The 22758-nt window shown below is 40.0% G+C and overlaps 1 protein-coding gene across 1 annotated transcript in view; it reads right to left on the bottom strand.

Annotated features, from left to right (window-relative positions):
• Positions 1-22758, bottom strand: part of PCCA (propionyl-CoA carboxylase subunit alpha) — a 1052859-nt gene that overhangs the window by 144372 nt on the left and 885729 nt on the right. Inside the window, exon 20 of the mRNA XM_077482961.1 lies at positions 1517-1615. Coding sequence (XP_077339087.1) covers positions 1517-1615 — 99 coding nt within the window. The remainder of the gene's footprint in view (positions 1-1516; positions 1616-22758) is intronic.

Genomic DNA, 22758 nt, shown 5'->3' with positions numbered 1-22758 from the left:
TACATTCACTACTTTACATTGTAGCAAAGTGCAATTTCTTCAGTGTTGTCACATGAAAAAATATAATAAAATATTTACATACATGCGAGGGTTGTACTCACTTTTGTGAGATTCTGTATGTTCACATCTATGCAGTCATGGGTTTCTGCCACATTTTGCGTTTTAGAACATCACTTTGATGCAAGTTTGCATGCAGCTTGTGTGCGTTTAGCGTTTTTTTCTCTTTAACAAACTGTGAATAGCCGGCTGTTAAAGAGCAGGCGGCTGCCGCATCCTTAACCACTAATGGGTCGTCAGCTGTCAGTAGGGTTCCCCACTCACAGCTGAATGCAAGAAAAAAAAAAAACAGAATTGCCAGCAATAAAAATAATCAGGAACATAATGGTTTGGGGTCCCCCCCCCAAAAGCATACAAGCTCTCTTGCCCACAACCCTTGCCGGTGGTTTGCGAGGGTCTGTGGGTGGGTTATTGTCAAAAACTGCTTAGTATACATTTTTACACTACACCCTGTACTCAATCACATGGGGAGCAGGATATGGGGGCCCCTTTATTAAGGATTCAGATAAGCTCCCCGCCAGCATACCCCCACAACTACCAGCCAGGGTTGTGGGGAGGAGGTCCTTGTCCCCATCAACATGGGGATAAGGTGCCTTGGTGGGTGGAAACCAAGCCCCCCCCCTCCACAAAGCATACCCCCATGTTGAGGGCATGTGGCCTGGTATGGTTCGGGGGGGGGGGGCTCACTCCTCTCCTCCCTTTTCTGGCCTGCTGGGCTATGGGTCTGGTATGGATTTTGGGTGGGCAATTCATTTTTTGCCAGCAATTTTTTTTTTTTACATTCAGCTGTCAGCAGGGAACTGGCTGCTGTCCACTCCCTAACAACCGATTATTTACAGATTGTTATGGAGGGGAAAAAACCCTGCAAAATGCATGCAAAAAAGCATTACAAATGCAACACTTGCGTTTGTGGTGCAGGTCCATTGCATTACACGCAAAATGTGATCTGCTGTGAGAAAAAAAAAAGTCACTGACCCTTTCCAAAAACGCAGCGGCTGCAAAACACAGATTTGAATGTGTATCATAGGAAACCATGTTAAATGGACTGTAGTGTGTTTCTACAACTAAAAATGCATAGGTGTGGAACTAGTCTAAATCATGAGAGTGTGAGGCTGAATGTATACAGAATGCCTTCAGAACAGGTGACAGGAAATGACCAGTGCCTTTCTGTAAAGGACAGCAGGGAGGGGGAAACTGAGGAGTAAACAGGGAGTCGAGCCATACTTACTGAGGGCGTAAAGCTGAATGGGCACAAGAAGCCCCTGTGCTTCTGACAGGAAACATGAACTGCTCTTTATATTATAAAGAAAGGAATTTAAAAAAGTAAAAAAAAAAAGAACATACAAGCTTTTTTACTATGAAAGATAGAACAGAAAAAAAGCTGCAGTTTCAGACTGATTAAGTGTTAAGCAGCCTTAAACCAACTGTCAAACACCCTCAGGGGAGGCCAAGAGCTTACCTGTATAGTTTTCAGCGTGTCATCAATGCTGACAGACAGTAAAGGCGAAGACAGGTTCCATTCACTAGACACATTCACTTTAGTCCCATCAACTTCCACCTGTTTGGACATCATAACAGACTATTAATATAAAGGCAGACAAAAAGGTTCTCTAAAGTTCATTACTGCACACAAAGCAAAAGACATTTTAAACAGATGGCTTCCAAGCAACCTGTCATGTTTACCAATCCTGCTATCCGACAGGGTCCAAATATGTAAGCATTTAGCCATCTCTGGGGAAAGGTGAAGGACCTGTGAACATCTGCCTCTGGGTATTGCTGCATCAAGTGATTTACAGCAAACAAGAAAATGCCAGCTAAATTGTGGGTGTTTGCAGACATGCTACATTTAATAAAATTAGACAGGTAATTTGAAAACATTGAGGTGACATTTTGCTAGTTATAGGACAGGCCTAGCATATAATATTCTCTCTGAGGCTTACACCTGTGTATTACATTACAGAGTTATTTATGGTGACTCTAATTAATAAAGAAGCTTTAATTAGAGACTTTTATGCTACATTCATTTTATCAAACCTTTCAGAAAATCATCATATAGCAGATAAAAGCTAAATCTCAGGAAAGATTGAATGTTGTATTTTAAAAGATTAAATCTAATCTAAAAGACTTATTCAATAAGTAACGTAAACTTATTACATGTTATCAGCAACTAGTTTGAATGATTATGTTTACAGTGAATTATATAAAAAATAAGGCTAAATATTATCTCCTTTAAATTGCATTAGACTAATTCTTAACATTATTCACTGCACCCATCACTATCCAAACGCGGCACCATCAACTGTACCTTATAGGGCATAGAGACAAGCCAAGCGCCAACTGATGACCTCACACTTGACAACCACAGCATACTATTACATTCTAGTGTAAAGGTTTCACTTACTTCCCCGCTTCCCACCAAACAAATTCCAGAATAGGTTATGTCTTTCTCTCCCAACCAGACCTGCCCAATCTGCATTCTGTGACGATCGACCCTATGTACTTTTTAGATCATTACCCTATTACCTTGACACTGCTTCTCTCAGACTAGGATTGGCGAATTAAGATTTGGAGACTAAATGCCACTCTTTTGGGTGACCCTTGCAATCTTAAAGATAGTAAGTACCGTTTAAATATTTTTTTTCCAATTAAATGACACCCCAGAAACTTCAGCTATGACACAATGGGAAGCACACAAATGCATGATCAGTGGTGAATTTAAAGCATTGACAAGTAAAATAAAAAAGGCATAGAAAGCCGGAATACGCTCTCTGATGATTCAAATACAAAACACAGAAGTGGCCAATGAACAACCGGTGGCTGTTTGTAGTGACTACCTAGCACCAATTAAAAGCAAGTTACTTTTCAAACAAAGGAAAATAACATTTTCTTCTGGCTCAAAAACGATTTGACGAGAAAACGAACAAAAGTGGGTATCTGCTGGTTGGATCTTTACAGGCAAGGAAAGCTGACATGACTGTAAATATTTATCACAACAGACAGGGGCGGTACATTATAAAACCAACAAGATAGCTCAAAAATTATAAACAATACTATGAGAAGCTGTATAATCTTGCGGGCACAGCAACCTCAGTTTGCTCAGTGCATCAAAGCCTCATCTCCGACTACTCATCTGCCCATTGTGTTTAAAAACCCTGGCCCACATGGCCTTCCTTTACAATATTACAAATGCATACTGGCACATTATGAAATACTTACCTTAGAACAAAGCCCTTCCATCTTCCCCCGGTCTTACTTCGGGGTTCGCGGGCTCCGGCTGTACGAATGGCTATAGTTACGATGATGTCACTTCCAGCACCCTTGGTTTCGGAGGTCTGGCACAGTATGCTGGACCTTCAGAGCGTATGCGCCAATGACGTCCCTGGCTGCATCCAGTGTGAATATCTCCTAAATGGTGCACGTTTAGGAGATATTCATTTTACCTACATGCAAGCCTTAATATAGGTTTACCTGTAGGTAAATCACAAAGTGGACTTTACTACCGTTTTAATATAAAAGATTGATATGCCCATCCAGCTTCATGTATGACTCTCAGTTAACCCATTATAGTAGTGATTATCTGCTGTTTTTGTACTATAAAAGGGCTAATTTATGTTTTTTAACCTCATAACAGGGGTTTAAAAAAAAAAAAAGCATGCTGCTGCTACCAAATGTTTCATGCTGGACATACACATTTTACACATATCAATTTTTGCATGGAAATATTTGTGCGAAAATTCTTAGGACATTCGATGAATGGCCAAATGTCAAAAATGTCACTAGCTTTTAACATTCAGTTTTAAAATGAATGTCATTTCTGAACAAAAACCACAATATAATATATATAAATTGAACAAATGTTCTTAAAGCAATCATTTTCCAAAGGATAAATCTTTTGCGTATGGCCAGCATAAGTGACCGCAGGAACAGGTAACTTGTATCAAGCCTGCCTATGACAAGGGAGTCTATCATACATAATATTATATTAAAACACTGTTTTGCAGATTCTCAGACAGGATTGTAAGGGCTCCTTCACACGGACGTGACCGTGTACGGAAGCCCACTCTGCTCAGTGGGGGATCGCTCCATCAATCCCCGCTGAGCAGACAGATGACAGGTCCGTCTGTGCACACTGTGCAGGGATGGATCTGTCAGAGCGATGCTCTCTCCTATGGGGGATCGGATGAGGACGGATCCTGGAGTCCGTCGTCACCAGATCCGTTCCTCAGACGGATGAACAAGTAGGTTTTTCCTCCGTCACACTTTTATATACTTCTATGGAGTGTCCATTCAGGTCCGCCTAAAAAACTGACAGTCAGATCTGAATTTGTCCATGTGAAAGAGGCCTTACTCTTTTAAATATTTTTATCTTTAAATAAAAATTGTAATCTCTGAGTCCAATGATATGTACCGGATTCAACCTCTAATAGTGTGTGTGTGTATATGTTATTCTCAAGTTGATTAAATATTTTGTTCCCTAACCATATAGCTGGTTATTTATATTTACCATTGCATATAGCTGATATTCAAGAATACATTGTCTTTTTTTTAAACTTTACATTAACTAAATTATACATCACACTTTTTTGAACTGTCTATCTCATAAATTGATTACTCAAAACAAATAATTGTTAGTTGCAGCCCTACACAGATCTCATGAATAATTGGAAACATGTAGAATGTGGGAATGCCTACCACTTTCCCTCCCACCTTCTTTTTTTTCTTCTACTTTGCCATTGTACTTGGAGATCAGACCCTACGTAGTGCCTCGCACCACACTTTGAAACTTCAAACCTCCCACCTTCTAATATTTCCCTTGTGAGAACAAGGGATATCTAATAGGTGAAAAACAACAAAGATCCTGCGCTTATGCTACTACTGTGATGTCCCTACTCCTTTGGAGGCTCCTAGCACTGTGAACCATATACCCCCTAAGTGGATAACAGTTATTTTGTGATACATACAATAAAGTGCTGTGTTCCCCTTACATACATAAATACTTTGCTTTTATAATCAAAGTAAAACGTGAAAAAACAAAATGATAAATAATCATTTAATGTGGTAAGTATCCAGTGAAAAACCATAAAGTGAATTCAAAGTCCATCCAGCCTATTCTTTATACTTAAATTATATAACCACAATTAAAATGTCTTTAAAACCCAGTGCTTTTTCATCCAAATCTCAATATATACTCCAGAAAACTGTGCATGGTGGACTACAAAACACATCCTTCCCAAAACACAAAACCCGTGCTCCCACACAAATTGTGCACTCACCAGACCTTCATAACCCTCTTAAAAGAGAAGTATGGACTATGTAAAAAAAAAAAAAAAAAATCCAATGCTGCATCTGTCCCCCGATTGCTCTGCAGTGGGGACTGAGCAATGAAATGCCACTGATCGCTCAGTTCTCCCCCTCTGCTCTGAGCAGGGAGTCGGGTCTGTCAGTCTCTAGCTCTCTGCTTTCCCCCTCCAGCACTCATTGGAGTGCTAGGCTGTGGAGGGGGTGGGGGCTCGCTCTCAGCAGATTGCTGAGAGGCTGGGCCAGGTGCCGGTCCAGGCTGCTGGGTGAATCCTAGATCTTTTCAGAGCCTGGACAGGCTTAATGACATCAGCGGGCAGTCCGCTGAAAAAGGGTCACAGGAGTGCAGATTGATCCATAGGAGATGTAAGTAGGTCCACAGGAGCTTAGATTTACGCTATTCTTCCAGGCAGCCTTCCAAGTCTCCTCCTTCCAGCTTTTGATGTTTATACCATTTAATCCTTGAAATGCATTTAGAACAAGATGAATAAACAATAACATAAAAAGTCACAATGCAGTAAATACAAATGCCAGAATTCAATATGGTTCCTAAACCACATGGTTCTAAGATGGCCACCACTAACCCAACTTCATGTTTGTTTCCTATGTTCCACAGACCGGAAGTGAAGTAGGCAGAAATTATGGCATGGCTATCTTATGTTATTTCTGTTTACCATGGTGAACTCAGTTTATTCTCACTATTACTTTGCCAACCGCCAAGATTTCTTGGTCAAGATTATCCTATTGTTCCTTTTTTCTTTTCTTTTTATGTCCAACATGTCATTTTCATGGCTTTAAAAGTACATTGAGCCTTCAATAAGAATGTTATGGAAGTAAAAAAATTATTATACAGCGGGTATAGAAAATGTCTACCAAACATATCGTTTGGCATTGAGGCCAAATAATTCAATGTTAGTCTCATCTGACCATAAGATCTTTTTCCATGTCACCTCAGAATCTTCAAGGTGCGTTTAAGGTGGTCAGATGAGACTAAAATTCCTACAGTAAAGCGTGACATGGGTAATATCCTGTTGGGGTGCTTCTGTGCAGTAAGGTTTGGAGCACTTGTCAGGCTATAAGATAAATGGATGGGGAAAAAATGCATCATATTCTTGAGGAATATCTCTAAGCACACAGCAAAAATGAGCACACAGTGGTTGAGGAAGAAAAATCTGTGGAATGACTTTAAGACTGCAGTCCACAAATGATCACCATCAAATTTAACTGAAGTGCAAAGCTAGTAAAGAAACATCCCAACAGACTAAAGGCTGTAATTAACCCTTTTGCTGCCAGGCCTCGTGCTTTATTTTTACCCTCAAGGTGGCCAGACCATTTTTGCAATTTTTCCTTTGCTCTTTTACTTTTCACTTATAGCTTTGGAAGTTTGTAAAAGACCCCACAAACCATATATTTTCTGGAAGCATATGACAGTAGAATAAAAATAAGGTGCTACGGATTTCTAAGATCCCACGATATTTGAGAAAATGTTTATCAAAATAATATTTTTCCTACCAAAAATAAAATCTTAACCTGTTTTGAGTTGAAAACAAATATTTGTAATTTTTTATATTGTGCCTTTTTGCAAAATGCTGAAAATCAAACATATGCAAAAATGTAAATATTTAATTTTAATTTATCGAAAAATCTGAAGGCTTTTATTTTTCCCTTACAGCTTTACGAATTTGTAAAAAGACCCCCCAAAAAACATATTTTCTGAAAGCATATGACCTCTAGGGTAAAAAGAAGGTGCTACTGAATTTTTAGACCCCACGGTATTTGCGCAAATGTTTATCATACTAATATATTTGCAAAAAATACACCAAAACCACTATTAGCAGATAAAAACACAACTAATTTTACAAAATTCCTGCTAAATCCCTAAAAGCTTAACCTGTATTGAGTTAATAAATAACAAAAAAATAATAATTTTACATTGTGCCTTTTTGCAAAATGATGACCAAAATGATGACTTCCAAAACTTTCTCAAAAAATTTGGAAGTTTTCATTTTTGTAAAAGACCCCCCAAAACCACATCTTTTCTGAAAGCACTTGACCATTAGAATGAAAAGAAGGTGCTACTGATTTTTAAGGCAGCATGATATTTGCACAAATGTTTATCAAAACAATAGTTTCTCAAAAAATACACTAACATCATTAATAGTGTACATAAACACAACAAAATTCATGCTAAATTGCTAATAAAGCATTCTTCACATGTTAAGTGTATGCCTGTGGAGGGCCATGTTTACCCACACAGGTATGCACAGATGTTCCATGCATCCTCGTACAGGCAGTCCCATTTATGTCAATTCGGATGCAACAGCTGCACAGGCATAGCTGCTGTTCTCAATCTCACATCTGTGTGGGTACATCACCCCAAATCAGACAGTGTGAGCTCAGGGACATGCATGCGGACCAAGATGGATGTAAAATTTAGAGCAACGGCTCTGTTCATGCAGGTGCTATATCCCAAATTACATCAATGGGACGGCCTACACAGAGATGCATGGGAACACCTGTGCATCCCTGAAAAGGTATGCTGCGTATGCCCTGTTTAAACAAGGCCTTAGGCCCCTTTCACACAAGCAGACCGATCGGGTCTGCCTGTCCATTTTTCAGGCGGGTCCAACTGAACCACCCATTTGTTCTCTATGGAGAGGCTGATGTAAATGGACATGTGTCCGTTTACACCCACCTGCATCTGATTCAGTCCAGTCCGCTAAAAACAGACGGATGGGGATTCCATTCCCCATCCTTCTACCTGATTGGATGGGATAGTAATGGACAGGCGGTCTTTTTCCATCCAACATCCCATAGAAAATAATGGGCTGTGTCCACTCTGCATTTTTTTTCTCAAGCCGCACGATTAGAAACAGTTGATATCAATATCTGTATTGTGGCCTGCTGGACTAAGGCTCCCCAATTCATGTAACCAGCATGGTTTTGTTCTGGGATACAGCTTGTGTCACGTTAATTCCATCTCATGTTTACCTCCATGCCTTTGGTATGTCATACACAGAGTAAGCCAAAGAAAGTGTGAAAAGAGAAACATTATTTCTGATTCTACAAAAATATTTAAAAATTGCCTAGACAGATTTGTTGTAACCCCTAGATAAAATTATTAATATATTGGGATCATTGTGATATTCTAAACTAACTGGTTTCTTTACCACTTGAAAACTAGGCCAATTCTGACTTTTTTTTTTAAATATGTCAAGATCTGCATTTTCTTGCTAGAAAATTACTAGCTGATTTGGGGGCACCCGAGCTGAGCTGCAGCTCAGGGTGTCCATTCAGACACGGTGCTACCGTTCTGCCCCGCCCCCACTCTCTCCTGATTGGCTAACTGACTGCCAGCCACGGGAGCCAATGTCACCACTGCTCTGTCTAAGCCAAACAGGAGGCAAGTCCCAGATGGGCAAGGGACTCGTGGACATCGCTGGACAGAGAGCATTAGGGGGCGCTGTGGAGGCTGCACACAGAAGGATTTTTATCCTAATGATTTAAGATAAAAAAAGCTTCTGCCTTTACAACTCCTTTAACCACTTGCTGACCTGCTCACGAACATTTACTGTGGCAGGTCAGTTCTCCTGCCCGAACCAACATACATGTACAACAGTCCATGAAAGGAGGATAGCGGGGGAGCTTCCCAGTTAATGGTTGTGCAGCGAGGGGGGGGGGGGGGGTGTCAGGAGAAGTTCGATCATTGGAGGAGAGAATACTTGGTTCCCAGCATAGCTAGAGAACTGACCATGGTGTGATTTCCTGCTTAGTGTGGTCAGTTTTTAAAAGGAAAGCAAGGGGACTAGCAGGAACAAAGGAATACAAAGAGGACAGGATACTTTCTCATACAAGTATATGGTACAGCAGCCACACATCAGGAATATGACCTGTTGGGGTAAGAAACCCTTTAAAAAACATTTTACAAGCTAGGGGCCCTTTAAAGACACACTGTCACTTTGCCCTCCGTGGGCAAGGTGGCAATTTTTCTTTAAATATTTCACTTGCTGCATATGCTTGTTTTAGGTCAGTGGCTCAAAGATCTGAGGCAGGACAACTAGAATTTTCAGAAAGTGTGATCAACAACCATAGCCTACATATTGATCTTAGCAGTTTTCATTTGAGTGTTTTTAGAAAGTCGTTCAAGCTTGTCAAAAGTTGCACAAAATGCTGCTACCAGTTTTATGCAGATTTTCAGCTTCCATTTGGATGTGAAGAATGCATATTTTAATTAGCATGCTGACACTATGTTTAGCAGGGTTATTAGCAGGTTTCAGTATACTTCAATAAGTCTAGTCCTTAGAATTTTAAAATTCAAGGATACTTTAAAGGTAACTGGTTAGCAGTGACTAGTACTAGGTACAAAATTAACATAGATAGCCCAGACCATGTTGGCTAACCACAAGGTTACTATGGGGTAAAACAGACTGTTCTTTGTATTTTGAACCAGTCACATATTATGCACTCCAAACAACATGATTGCATCCAAATATAAATCGTAGAGAACAGTTTTTAACTACTTATGGCACAACGCCAGACTAAAATCACCCTGCAGAAGCTGCTGCCACAGTTTTTATTAAAAGAGTTGGTTGTGGGCAGCTATATATCATCCCAATGGTAGGGGTGCTCCTACATTAAAGTGGTTGTAATGCCATAAAAAATTAATTAAATCCTGTCTAAACATTTTTCTGATGTATATGTGTTCGTTTTTGTTTTGTGAAAGCCTTTTTTGCCTAAATTATGATGCTGCCTGCCACCGATAGTTTCTACTTTGTGGTAATATTCTGCAGGCCAGCGCAGTGCACATGCTCTTTAAAAAAATTAGCGGTTTTGGCTTTACAGATTATAACCTGGGTTGGGGGCTGGGTTAGCATCAATGTATAACATGTCCTTGTGTCATTGCTTCACGTCTTTCCCCCAGCCATGGACTGTGCTTAGGCAAGGATCTGACAAGGGTAAATCAGTTGCTTGAATGACAGCACACTCTGCTTTGCAAATTGAGGCTGTGAAGCAACATTACCAGGACATGATGAGATATAAATGAGCTGTAAAGGATAAATATGGTAACATGATCTAAGTCATCTTTATTCGACCAGGGTGCCCAGGCACCCCTGGGGTGCCTGGAGGTTTCCTTAAGGGTGCCTTGGCAAAATGCTTAAAAATTGCATACAAGCCAGCGTGTGGATGAAGGCTGCCTTTTTAGTTACACTAAGTCACGGGTTATCATTGTGCACCATTACAAGCTTCTAGCTCCTTGTTTGACCCTACCATGTCCCTCTCCATCAGCATTGGGGTCACATTAGCTGAGTGATGGAGAAAAGCTGAGGGAGAAGAGAAACATTGAAATATTAGTCAGTACCAGTTTGCAAAAGTGTATTTGCTTTGTAAGAATAAATCACCTCTAACATTGGGTGTCCTACTTGGAATTGCGGATTTTGCTGCATTATATAAAAGTATTAAAATCATTTTTTACATTTTAGAATGGAGTGCCTCAAGATTGTCCATAATTTTTAAAGGGTGCCCTGACTGGAAAAAAGTTGAGAAACACTGATCTATGTAATAAAGTATGAAAAAAAAAATTGAAATATTTTGTTTTACACATTTGCTGTTTGAAAAAAAAAAATCTCTGATGTTGTTCACTATGTTTGCAAGGTAGGCTTAATATATGGTAGAGATCGACTGATATGGGTTTTCTCTGGCCGATGCAGATATTTAGAAATCGTGGCGGCCGATGGCCAATATATAATGCCGTTTTTTTTTTGGGCCGATATGTAAGGCCGATTTTTAATTTTTTTACGTTTTTCTTTTTTCCCCCTTCATCTCATAAAATCTAACAGACCCCTTTCACACTGGAGCATTTTTCAGCTTTTGGGCTAAAAATAGCACCTGTAAAGCGCCTGCAAAACGGCTCCCCTGCAGTCTGTGTGAAAGCCTGAGTGTTTTCACACTGAGGCGATGCACTGGCAGGACATTAAAGTCCTGCAAGCAGCACGTTTGGAGTGGTGTATACCGCTCCTCCACCACTCCTGCCCGTTGAAATGAATGGGCACTAATGCCAAAGCGCATGCAATGCGATTTGGCAGCGGCGCTTCACGGGTGTATTTAACCTCTTCCTCGGCTGCTAGCTGGGTTTTAAGTGCCCCGCTAGCAGCCGAATAGTGCCGCTAAAATGACAGTAAATCGCCGCTAAAACTAGCAGCGTTTTACCGTCAACGCCTGCCCGCTCCAGTGTGAAAGCAGCCTTAAGTAATAAGTGATACAGCAAATTTCGTACATTTAAACATTTATTAAACTAAACAAACCTCCAATCAGTTCACTTGTATGTATAATTTAGATAAAAAAAAAACAACTATTAAATATTAAATGCACAAAAACAGGTTATTAAACTTTTGGACAAAAAAAAAAATGGGCTAACTTTACCGTTTTAGTTTTTTTTTTTTTTTAAATCATTAGTGTCTTTTTTCCAAAAAAATTGTGTTTGAAAGACCTCTGCACAAATGCCGTGTGACTTAAAATATTGCAACCACCACTATTTTATTCTCTAGGGTCTCTGTTAAAAAATATATATATATCATTTTTGGGGGTTCTAAGTGGTTTTCTAGCAGAAAATACAGGATTTTTACTTGTAAGCAACAAGTGTCAGAAAAGATTTAGTCTTTAAATGGTTAAACTGAGAACTCTACATACAGAGTTAAGTTCATTCATAAGTGTAAACATTGTATCTCTTTGCTCTTTTCTTGGCAGACTGGCCAGAGAGGAAACAAGTTCACTCAGGCAACTTGCATTGACTTCTATTACAGCAGTCATTTGAAAGTCGCGCTGAAGATATATCCACACAATCGGCTGATGCCGATTAAAAAAACGCCAAATATCGGCCGATATATTGGTTGACCGCTAATATATGGGTTCACAACTTCACTACCAAGATAATGCTACATGGAAAACCCAAAAAGTATTTCTCTGAAAAAAAAAAAAACATTAACTCCAAGGTACCATTTATGATTGTGGGAAGAGTTGAAGGCAGTTGCAATTGTGCCCAATCTAATTTTTCTAATAGTTAGTCCACCAATATCCAGCTCAGTCACATCTTAAAACAGTAATTAAGAAACATTAAAAGTCAAAGAAACTCTCCTAAGCTGAAAGATGACCTTGATTTAAGAATTTACCACTTTGCTACATTACAAAAGAAATATACGTATTCACTGTCCTTTGTCAATTATATTTTGGGGTAAATCTCTTTGGTTCCACTAAGTACTTAAAGGTCATATTAAACTTGCAGTCTTTCTTTCAAATGACAATCTATAATACAGTATATGCAATTATATCTACCAAATTAAAACTGTCCTTCCCTTGACCACATTATATAAATTCAATGTTCAAAAAATGAAAAAAGGCAAAATAAAATTTGTTGCAAAACCTACACATGAAATTATGAAAAATATTTAGTACAGGTAGCATAAGTGGTGGGCCTAAGGTGATTAAAGTGAAGCTTGGTGAGCCTTACTTTACCACTTTCTTAATCATTTAAAACAACATCTTTACTGCTACTGTATGAGGTCATTTACGCTTTTTTTTTTCTATCACTAGTGATGGGTAACTTGGAAACAATGCCTACTTTTAAAGAGGACACAATACCTCTTTGCAAATACCAACACACTGGCACATTTGAGAAGCTGTTTGGTTAATTTCCTCATAGCACAGTGTAAAAATTTAATAGGCTCTTCACCAACTGCTGTGAGTTATAAATTATTACTACAAATTATAACCTGAACTAACACAAGTAGGTAAAAAAAAAAAATCTATAGCACATGCTTTGTCAGCATACAAAATAATATTCAATAATTAACTCTCTTTTGAATGACACACTGCTAAAGAGGTCTGAAGCAGCAGGGGGCAGTTTGAACCAATCATTAGGTGCTATATATGGTATATCCTGAATACTAACTATTAACTAGAGAGAAACCGTGCTATGCTTGCTGCATAATAAAGCTAGTTCCAAAATTAATGTCACCTTTGTTTCATCTAAAATAACACAAACATAAAAGCAGAAAGGTTTTTCTTTTGTGAAACAAATGCTCAGTGATATTGTTCAATGTATGCCTTTCTAAAATAAAGAATTCAAAAAATGTCAACTCCAAATACATACATTTTGATAGATGCTTAAGCTGGCCATCGTAGGTCTGATCGGATGTTAGTGCTGTCATTAAATGATTCCCTAATTATTCTAAACAATGGTTATTTAGTCCTGCCATGCAAATAGTAGTAGAAACAAAAGTGCAGGATACTCCATATTTTAAGAACAATGTAACAAACAATGCACAGCCAATAGCTACACGGCATGCCTTTAGAGTTTACCTTCAACTGTATTTTTTGCATACTATCCAGCTGTCTACAAAGTTACAAAGTAATGAGAACTGCAAAATAAAAATAAAATAAAAAAACATGGTAGCGCTGGAAAAAATGTATGTGCAGCAGCACTTCTTAGCTCCCCTGCATAGTACTACAAGTAATTATTAATCCTTTTATTGTGAGGTCCACCTAATGCAGCTTCCTGTGATGATGTGGCAACAACACTGCTCCAGTTACCCTGGCACACAGGGACCGTGCCATTAATGTAAGCAGAGTTGTGTATACGCAGCTCAGTCTACATGCCGAAAAAAGACTGAGCAGGCAGGTAGGTGTATTTTACTGCAGATATGACATTGCATGTCTCGTCTGCGATAATGGCATGTGTGCTTGCAGTCTGTTCTAATAAAGCCTTCAGTTCCGCTTTAACATGCTGGACTCATACAACCCCCTCACTCATATTAGACAAAACCCATGTGAACTACTATTCGTTTCCTACTTTAACACTTTTGCTCAATAAACCATTATAAAGCAGATTAAAGTGTGTAAAGGACACGTTTAAAGTTAAAACATTGGTGGGAATTATTGTAACCTTGTGAACTTGGATTTTACACAGGATACATTACAGTGTCACCAGTTTTCAGGTCACGTTTCTCTCTATTCATTACAGTGGTGGAAAATATTATCTCATTTCTCTTTCAAGTCCATGATTGTGCCAGCTTACAACTGACAGTACAATCACAAAGAAATGTAATATATAACAGTAAACATTTCTAGACAAGAAAATGTATAAAGCAGAATGGTTACTAGTCGGTATATTGATGAACATGTGTAAAAACATTTAATTGATGAAATGCTGAAAAATACTTCAGATTAGGTTGAAGTCATCTGGACTTGGACTTAATTGTGAATCCCTTTGCAATCTGGAAGGAAATTTTCCAGTAGTTAAAAGGAATCTGTCATGGACCAAAAATGTTGTCTCTAAAACTGCTGAATTGAAGCAGGCTTTCCAAATATTGAGCCTTCGACTGTAACCTCTGTTCTGGAAATGTTATAGGCAACTCCTATCCTTATATTGATTAGTGGTTCCAAATTAATAACTACTGCAGTATGGAACAGACACAAAAAAGATATACTCAGCATCTTTCCAAATCACTTTTCTGTTTATTTGGTGCAAATTATGTTTTTTATACACATGCTTACATAGATATTACATGAATATTACAATTGTACTTTTAGGCCCCTTTCACACATGCAGACCGTTCAGATTCACCTGTCAGTTTTTTCAGGCGGAACTGAACGGTTGCTTCATACAGCTCTATGGAGCATTAGAGGTCAGCGGTGACATGTCCGCTGACATCCGATTTTCCCCCGCAAAATCCAGACGGATGGATGTCCTATTTTCCATCCATCTGGCAGATGAGATTGAATGAAAAGGGACAGGCGGTCCGTAATCATCCAATCCCCCATAGGAGAAAGTGGACACTCTGACAGGTCTGTCTCTGCACAGAGTGCAGAGGTGGACTTGTCATCCGCCGGCTCAGTGGGGACCAATGGAACGATCACCGTTGAGTGAGCGGAGTAGTGAAAATGGGCAGCGCCGTGTGAAAGGAGCCTTATGGTAAAAGGGGGTGTAATATAGGCAGGCTGGTTTATAAACTGGACTCAAAAGAACGCAAACACGTAAATAAAACATTATTAGTGCCATGTACACAACGAGTGCAGTGTGCAATACAAAGGCAAAGCATACACAATAGAATACAGTAACAATTCACTTACAGTAAATCTGAACAAGTTCAGCTTGGAGGACTACTACTGCACAAATAATACGTTCTGACAACTGTATACAGATAATAAATGTAATGGTAGTATTCAGTATATCATTTCCTGTAGTTCACATAATTTTACATATATATTTTCACATTTACTTATAGGCTGTTCAGCAAAAGTAGCAGTGGGTTCAGATTAAACTATCTGCAGGAAGTTTCAGCAGAGGCAGCCATTTAAAAAAATAAAATAAAAAGCCAAAATAGTGTAAGCACCCCTAGAAGCATTATAATTCATCTAATCACTGTCATCTTTGGTGGACAAATTGTGTGTGTATATTTTAATGCACTGAATTCTATAAATTACATGTATTAATGTGATACAATTATCGGAACATTGAGGAGAAATAATCAAAAATCAAAACTGGAGCAGCTGTGCATGGCAGTTTCTGTTTTTCAATTGCAAAGCTTAACTGAACAAGCTGAAGATAGAAGTTGATCGGATACTATGCACATGTTTCAGATTTTGTCTGATCCAGTTTTGATAAATGTAGTTATTTTTGCAGTAGTGGTCCTATAACTGCTTTAGGACTTGTATTATTACCTGTGCATTAGAGAACAGCCGCTTTCCATCACAGACTTCTTACTACTTGTCTTTTCAACATAACTATAATAAAGTTTATTACAATCTCTAGAGGCCATATTCGTAAACAAAAATAAAAATACTGCCACTCTTTCTGGAAAGTAAACAGACCACTTGTGTTAAAGTAAAAAGCTCAACTTTTCTGCATTTTGTTTATAAAAACACCACTGGCTTGCCCACAGACTGTGGCTTCTGTGAGGTTTTTTTCCCACTGGGAAGTCTAATAAAAAAAAACAAAAAAAACACATTCATCATGGGTAAGCAATTTCAATTGCTTTTATCAAACACACAACTGCAGATAAATCTTTAGACTATCCATCCATACAACAAATTTCAATAAAAACCAACAGCTTTACTTAAAGTGGTTGTAAACCCTTACAACACACTTTGACCTACAGGTAAGCCTAGATTAAGGCTGTAGGTCCAAGAAATATCTCCTAAACCTATACGGTTTAGGAGATATTTGCCCGAAGACAGGCACCGCTGTCTACGGCACATGCGCAATGACTCAATGACGGAGCTGCCGCGCGCGTCGGCTCCCGTGCGCATGCGCGGGAGTGACGTCATTGCGGCTTCGCCGAATGACAGCGGCGGAGCTGCGAGACCCCAAAAAGAAGATGGATGCGCCGGACTACAGGGGACAGCGGTGACTTCACTGGCTCCTGTGTCAGGTAAGTGACACATAATGGACTACTATGCGATGCATAGTAGTCCATTATGCTTTGCCTTTGCAGGGAATGAAAGAGGAAGTAAACTCATCAGGGTTTACTTCCTCTTTAATACAGCCAGACAGGAAATTCAATACGAGAGCTTATTTCTTACCTGCATTTCACCAGATGTGCAAAGCAGCACAAAAATAATTATCCATATCTACCTCCTTCAAATTATTCTAAAAAAAGACACAGTCGGCTTTTCTCTGTAGATTGGGCTCTCTCAACCAGGGTTTTCAGGAACCCTTCAAAGGTTGCTATGGGATTCCTTGAGCAAGGGGCAATTAACCACCTCAATACAGTGCACTTACACCCCCTTTCTGCCCAGACCAATTTTAAGCTTTCAGCGCTCTTACAGTTTGAATGACAATTACTCAGTCATACAACACTGTACCCATATGAAACTTGCGTCCGTTTTTTCACATAGAGCTTTCTTTTGGTGGTATTTAATCACTAGTGGGTTTTTTATTTTTTGTGCTATAAATAAAAAAAGACCGTAAATTGTGACAAAAATGTCTTTTTCTTTGTTTCTGTCATAAAGTTTTGCTAATTAGTAATTTTTCTTCATAAATTTTGGCTAAAATTTATACTGCTACATATCTTTGGTAAAAATAACCCAATTAGTGTATATTAATTAGTCTTTGTGAAAGTTATAGAGTCTACAAATTATGGTGCCAATCACTGAAAATTGATCACATCTGATCAGGCCTTCAGTACATCAGCTGTATCTCATTTCTTGAGACACTAACAAGTCAGGAAAGTAAAAAATACCCCCCAAATGACCCCTTTTTAGAAAGTGAACATTCCAAGGTATTAAGTAGAATGGTGAGTTTAAGTTGTAATATTTTCCCACAATCCTTTGCAAAATGAAGATTTTTTTTTTTTTTTACAAAATTGTCATTATCAGGATATTTCAGGTACTCTGATGGCCTGGTGACAGGTACTCGGGTACTCTCATGGGCTAAAGAGAGGTACTTGGGTACTCATATGGACTGTGACTGGTACTTGGCTACTCAGATGGACTCTGACAGGTACTCGGGTATTCTGATGGACTGAGACAGGTACTCGGGAACTCAGATGGACTGTGACAGGTACTTTGATGGGTGGAGACAGGTACTTTGGCGGATGGTGACAGGTGCTCTTCATTGGGGGGGGGGGGGCAATCAGTGTGTGTTGGTGTACACTGTAGGTGGTAACGAGCTGTTACCGCAATCTCCTCACACATGAGCGGTTTGTTGACATTTAGTGATCGGCTGTGAAAGGATCACAGCCGATCACATGGTAAACAGCCGCCGGCCGATGGCTGTTTACCACCGTTGGTGATGAGCAGTGTTCCCGGGAACATGCCGAGGTGCACGAGCAGTGCACTCCCAATCGCGCGCCTGCGCCGTGCAAAGTGGGGCGGTACCACCTGTGATCGGCCGTGTCTGCATCACGGTCGATCACGTGGTAAACAGCCATGTCCAATGGCTGTTCACCCCCTTCGGTGGCGAGCGGTGTCTCTGTGGCACGCCCCCACCATTCCCTGTTTAAATGGGAGGCAGTCATATGATGCCCTGCCAGAACGAGAGCCGCACCGCTTGTTCGTCATATGATAGCCGGCAGGCGGCAAGCAGTTAATGGCACTCAAATAAGTTGCCACTAAAACCAATGATATTTTTAGCCTTGTATGAAATGGGGGATTATTCCCACTGACCACAAGTGTAAGGAACCTTCTTCTCCTTGATCATTACACTATTGTACACAATAGTGTACAGTGAGCTGCAAATGCAGGAATTGTTAGCAGGGGTTCCCTGAGACCAGAAGATTATTTCAAGGGTTATGCCATATTAAAGACGTTGAGAAAGGCTGCTGTTTTTATTATATTGCAGCCATTTGGGGAGGTTCCTCCTATATTTGTTTAAAATGTATGTTTGTGTGTGTAAAACTAACTTATTCAGGAAAGCTCTCCAACAGATATACATTTTCCCATGCTATGCCGTTTTAACATTTTTGCAAGTAAAATACCTGTCGATTCTAAGGCTGGGTTCACACTGCTGCGGGGGGAGATCCGGATGTGATTCGCACCGCAAATCACATCCGATCTCCGTAGCGATGCGAGTACAGCCATACAGATAGTATGGCTGAATTCGCATCGGTCCCGCAGCAAACTCGCACGGGACCCTTTTTTTGGTCCGCAACAGAATCGGATCGCATGGGGGTTCACACCATGCGATCCGATTCCTGTGCGAGTCGGCAGATCGCACTGCAATATGCGGACGGATCTGGGGGTGTCATTAACATATCATTGACACTCCCAGCCGTCCGCATAGGGCAGTGTGAACTGCCGGCAGGAGTAATGCGATGCGGGAAAACGCAGCGGATTCGCGGCGTTCCCGCATCGCAGCGGTGTGAACCCGGCCTAAAATAGTGTAGAGGCTACAACACTGCCACTGCTGCACAGAAATGAGGAGACTAGTAGGAGAAAAGGGGGAATAGAAGGCAGCTGGTAAGGAAAGGTGGAAAGGTAGCAAGGGCTGGGAAAAAGAGTTAAATGTAAAAAAAAGAATTGAAAAAATTGTTAATGCAATTACCCAAACACACTTGCCATGACAGTGTGATCAAATACACAAAGGGGGATTAATCCACAAAAAATAGCGTTCAGCCTTCAGATGTCACTTCAGTCTGAAGATTGAAGAGTTCCTCTGTTTAATACAGTAGCTGTAAGATACAATTACCGTTTAAAAAAAAAATGATATTGATATACATTTTGTGCATTTGACATCCTATAATAGAGTGTCAGGAACCATGAAACAGACGGAGACAGAAAATGCAGTAAAAATCACACCTTCTAACCACTTGCCGACCGCCACACGACGATATAAGTCAGTACAATGGCAGCGGTGGGAAAATGGGCGTACAGGTACATCCCCTTTAATTTCTGGGCTAGTGGGTGCTCGCTCTCCATACTGCATGCCCGCAGACTACGTCCACCGGTGTCCCGCGATCATTTTACGGAACGGCAGAACGGGGAGATGCAAACAAGGCAATTCCCTGTTCTGCCTAGCAACATGACAGATCTACTGCTCCCTGTCATCGGGAGCAGTGATCTCTGTCATACTGTGAGCCCACCCCCCTACAGTTAGAATCACTCCCTAGGACACACTTAACCCCTTCATCACCCCCTAGTGTTTAACCCCCTCCCTGTCAGTGTCATTTACACAGTAAATCAGTGCATTTTTATAGCGCTGATCGCTGTATAAATGACAATGGTCCCAAAACAGTGTCAAAGGTGTCTGATGTGTCCACCGCAATGTCGCAGTCACAATAAAAATCGCAGATCACCGCCATGAAAATCAATAAAAATGCCATAAATCTATCCCCTATTTTGTAAATGCTATAAACCAATCAATATACGCTTATTGCAATTTATTTTACCAAAAATATGTAGAAGAATACATAGTAGCCTAAACAGGAAAAAAAATGTATTTTTTTTATTTTTTTGGGACATTTATTATAGCAAAAAAGTAAAAAAATAGGCTTTTAAGGATGTAAATTTTGTTTTGGTGTAATGTTGTTCGACTGCACAATTGTCAGTTAAATCGATGCAGTGCCAAATTACAAAAAGTGTTCTGTTCAAGAAGGGGGTAAATCCTTCTGGAGTTGAAGTGGTTAATAAAATGGTAAAAAAAAAAAAAAAAGAGGACATTTTGGGACTTTATACGAGGCACAGGTATGCGCCTCCATCCCTATAGCAGGTACATTCAAAGGGAAATTGGGACTTTAGATAAAGTAGTTTAAATGCAGAGGTAACGGTAAAAAAGTATTTTATTCATAGCAAATATATAGTAGAAAAGTAATTTCATATATACATACATATATAGTACAAAGTATAGGCATGATGAATAGGCACGTATATATAAATGAACGAATAGACATAATGAATACAATTGGAGAGTAATGAGTAAACCAATATTATGGCCTGCAAGTACCAAAGGCAGCATGCCCAGCAACTGTATCCATAGCCGCATGGTGCAAGAGTATAGTAAATTAATGTTGATAACATCATCAGGACGTATTTAGTATAACTGTAGCAGCTCAGGTGCGGACGCCCTCCCCCTGCAGGCTCACGCATTTGGCGCTGGCGTCGTGTATTTATAGACCTCTCAGTGGGAGCAGGCTGTCTACATGGCCGGTCTCCGTCTGGGGTTTTTCTTTGCATCTTTGCTGGTTGTTGCATGGTATGCAGCCGTTTAGTTTTATTTATTTCATCACCATTCACCATGTTTGCTATGGATACAGTTGCCAGGCATGCTGCCTTTGGCACTTGGTTTACTCATTACTCTCCGATTGTATTCATTACGTCTATGCGTTCATTTATATATTCGTGTATTCATCATGCATATACTTTGTACTATATGTGTGTGTGTATGTGTATATATATTATATATATATATATATATATATATATATATATATGCGTATACTTTTCTACTATATATTTGCTATGAATAAAATACTTTTTTACCGTTACCTCCACATTTCAACTGCTTCATCTAAAGTCCCAATTTCCCTATGAATGTACTCGATATAGGGATGGAGGCGCATACCCGTGCCTCATATAAAGTCCCAAAATGTCCTCTTTTGTTGTAGAACACATATAGGGATGGAAGCAGTTGAAAATTTGAAATAGCAGTTTTCCCCTGCTATCCACGTGTGAGGTTTATCCTCAGATGTCTGTATACCCTGTATAGGATTTGTACATCTGGGACAGCCATATATTTTGCGGTGTTTTGCACCTTTGTGGTTCATTGAGCATGTTGGTGATGCTGGGGGTTTTTCCATTTTTTTGCAGGAGATGCAAATCGCTTTGTGGGCCCTCCCCCTTCTCCCCTTACGCTTCCTGTGTTCGAGTTACTCGGGAGGATGTCCTTCTCGCATCTGCGCCACGGTCCTTACGTCATGCTCATGACGTCGGTTCTGACATACGTGCGCTGACGCTTAGATCTCCTACTGCGGGGTCTCTGTGGGGGAGGTTTTGGTGCCTACCACTGAGTGATCAATCAGATCAGGTGCGGATGCCCTCCCCCTACAGGCTCACGCACGTGGCGTTGGTGGCGTGTATGTATACACCTCTCAGTCAGAGCGGGCTCTACGCGGCCAGTCTCCGTCTGTTTTTTTTGCACACTAGCTGTTTCTGATGGTTGTTGCATGGTATGCAGCCGTTGGGCGAGTGTCTCTGGGTTCACGTCTACTTTGTTTGTCACGTTCTTGTCTTTGCTTATATTGCACCTCAAATGATCTTTTCATTTAGTTTTATTTATTTCATCACCATTCACCAGCTTCATGTTTGCACACATTCAGGCCACTGTTCATCGAATTCCACATATAGGTTAGCATATATTACACACTTTCTTATTACAACATTATTTCCCATCATCACCTTATATGTTGCCACACGGTTTATTATCCACACATCACTCCATCACTACTTATAATTACGTATATACTCAACCTTTTTTCTAAGATACCCCTTCTGACCTGTTATACACCATCCCCGTTCGTTATATGGAGACCATTCTCATACACAGGCACGTTCCACCACCACCACCCGATGCTGCGAGTATATACCACGCCGCCTCAGCTCCCGCAGTGTGGTTTTCGCCTCTGGCTCATTCTGTGCAGTTTACCACGTTGCACTCATCGCGGGTTTGGTAAGTGTGTCTGGCCAACCTTTAAGTACTACATATATAATTTTACTTTTTTATTCCCCTATACACAGTGTGGTGTACTATATTTGTATACCTTACAGGAAACTGTTGCATTTGCTACTGATGAGTGGAGAAATATCCACAAAACGCGTTGAGCTAGAATTGATGCTACAGTTATACTAAATACGCCCTGATGATGTTATCAACATTAAATTTGCTATACTCTTGCACCATGCGGCTATGGATAC

The sequence above is a fragment of the Lithobates pipiens genome, unplaced genomic scaffold (assembly GCF_037356315.1).
Source record: "Lithobates pipiens isolate NorthernLeopardFrog02 unplaced genomic scaffold, aLitPip1_a1.2 Scaffold_16, whole genome shotgun sequence".
Taxonomy (NCBI): Eukaryota; Metazoa; Chordata; class Amphibia; order Anura; family Ranidae; genus Lithobates; species Lithobates pipiens.
The sequence above is the reverse complement of the archived record's forward strand: the minus strand, read 5'-3'. Positions and strand labels throughout refer to the sequence as shown.